This window comes from Triticum aestivum, chromosome 2A (genome assembly GCF_018294505.1).
Source record: "Triticum aestivum cultivar Chinese Spring chromosome 2A, IWGSC CS RefSeq v2.1, whole genome shotgun sequence".
NCBI lineage: Eukaryota > Viridiplantae > Streptophyta > Magnoliopsida > Poales > Poaceae > Triticum > Triticum aestivum.
In genome coordinates this window covers 634,933,447-634,935,611 of record NC_057797.1, presented here as the reverse complement: position 1 = coordinate 634,935,611, position 2,165 = coordinate 634,933,447, and the positions used below count along the sequence as shown (strand labels likewise).

Sequence of the window (2,165 nt, the reverse complement as noted above, 5' to 3'; positions counted from 1 at the left end):
TTAACAAATCAAAAAGCTTCCGGCGGTGCACCCTCTGGAGTCGTGGTCGCCTGCTACCCGGCGGATCGACGAGTCTACTTCACGAGAGGCGACCCTGCTTCTATCCCAGCCATGCTACGTACCCCAGGCGAGGTGACCGACCAAGGACCCTCTTTCGTGCAACACAAATCTGGATTAGACGATTCCACAAGCAACGGCCACGGACTAGCACGATCACATTCGCATCGCCCTCCCTCCCACCATTCACCAGCACCGATACGGTGGACGATGGATGGAAATCAAGATCGACCAAATCAGCAGCGATCCCCGTGTATTTAAATGCAAATAAAGACAGGTCGTAACGGACCAGGTAGGCGCGCAAGAGCCAAAATACCTTTCATCGATCAGTGGAAACAACAAGGACCAACTCATCAAAGCTTCCCTACAAAAAACTAATCAAAGCTTTCGTCTGGAAACACGACGGGTCCAGACCAGACCGGACCAGACCCCCTTCGTCCCTTGATCCAATAAACAAAATCATCTAGGATAATCAATCGGTCGGCACTAAGTATACTACTGTATACTAGTAGTGCTACGAAACATACACAGATAAGATGACATATCTACCACGCGCCCGGTTCTTTGATCCTTCACCTCGCACGCGGTGGGCGCCAGCTTGCCTGTATTTATTACGGAGCAGAGCCCCGAGCCGGGGCGCTCACCCAAACCAAACCAAACCAAACCGAATGCGGCCATGCCCACCCAGACACGGAGACGGAAATAAAAACGGGGACCAACTACCGAGCCATCTCCACCAGCGCACGCCATGCTCGTTGCAACATTTCCGCCACGATCGATCCATCCATCCGTCGGCTTTTGCAGTTTGCTATCGCGACGAGCGCGGCGCAGACAGGGAAAATAAAGGCGAACACGCATGAATGAATGATACGCAAACACGGTAATAGTAGAAGAAATTAAAGACTAGCAGTGCCAATGCATCGAACGGATAGCGCTAAGTACAACAGCAACAGCAACAAGTTTTCTCGCTAGATCTAGGAAACAAGACAAGGGGAGGGGGTGGGAGAGGCGAGGCGAACGACGAAACCGCTTTGTCTTGATGTGCTGCTGCCCTTCCTCCTCCTCGTTCTCCTGGTGGTGGTTCTTGTGGGCGCCGATGGGGGCGGCCGGCGGCGGGCGTCACTCCTTTATCTGGAGCCAGCGGCCGAGCTGCGTGGGGTTGACGACGCCGGGGATGTGGGCCCCGTTCGTCATGAGCAGCCAGGACAGCTCCGCGTACCTCCTCTTCGGCTCGGGCTCGGGCCGCGGGGAGGCGGCCGCGGCAGCGGGTTGGTGGTGGTGGCTCGGCTCGATCCGGCGGCCCAGGAGCGTGCCGTGGGTCAGGAACTCGTGGGCCAGGTTACCGGCTAGCAGCTTGTTGTTGTTGCCGGCCCGAGCCGGCTTGGACAGCTGGGCTAGGGCCGGGGCCGGGGCGGGGCCCAGCTGCTGCAGCTCCCGCTCCTTGCGCTTGCCCAGTGCGATACGCGCCGCTTCCAGCTTCTCGCTCAGCGACATATCGACGGCCGCGACCCCGCCACGTCAGCAGCACCAGCCGAGGGGAGCCGTCGATGGAGAGGAAAGCGGTTTCTGGTGATGGGATATGTATGTATGCGGAAGAGGCAAAGAAAAGAAAGAAATAAAAACAATCGGGAGGAGGAAAAAAAATCTCCAGGAGATTGATGGCCGTGGGGCCCACCGGGGGCAGGACGGTAACTTCACAGGGCAGAGGCCGAACGAGAGGAGGGGAGGGAACAACGGGACGAGAGAAAGATCGGAGGAGAGACGGGGGGAGCAGAGGGGGAGGAGGCGAGAGAAAATTCTTCTGGCTTATAAGAGACGGGGGGGCGTCAGGAGGGGGGTTGCCTCCTATTTATACTGGAGCGCGCCAGAGAGGGCCCCCGGGCCTCGGAGGGAATTACGTCCCTGCCACCGCGCTCTCGTGCAGAGGGACCGCAGCCGAGTGGCGTGCTCGTGGTTGTGGGGAGACGGGAAGGGCAGATGGGTAATTGGATGTGTGTTTGCGCAGTCGTGTGGCGAGGGGGAGGGGGTGGAATGGGAATTCCAGGGAGCGTGTCCGGGCAAAGGATTTTGCAGCTGGGTCCAATCGTAGGTCCACCCGCCAGTGGCAG

The 2,165-nt window shown here is 58.3% G+C and overlaps 1 protein-coding gene across 1 annotated transcript; it reads right to left on the bottom strand.

Annotated features, from left to right (window-relative positions):
- Window positions 1-918: 918 nt before the first annotated feature.
- LOC123185771 (uncharacterized) lies at window positions 919-1,875 on the bottom strand. The gene has a single exon (XM_044597594.1). It carries the CDS (start codon window positions 1,549-1,551, stop codon window positions 1,177-1,179), a length of 375 nt encoding a protein of 124 aa, XP_044453529.1. The 5' UTR covers window positions 1,552-1,875; the 3' UTR covers window positions 919-1,176.
- Between the last annotated feature and the right edge of the window lie 290 nt (window positions 1,876-2,165).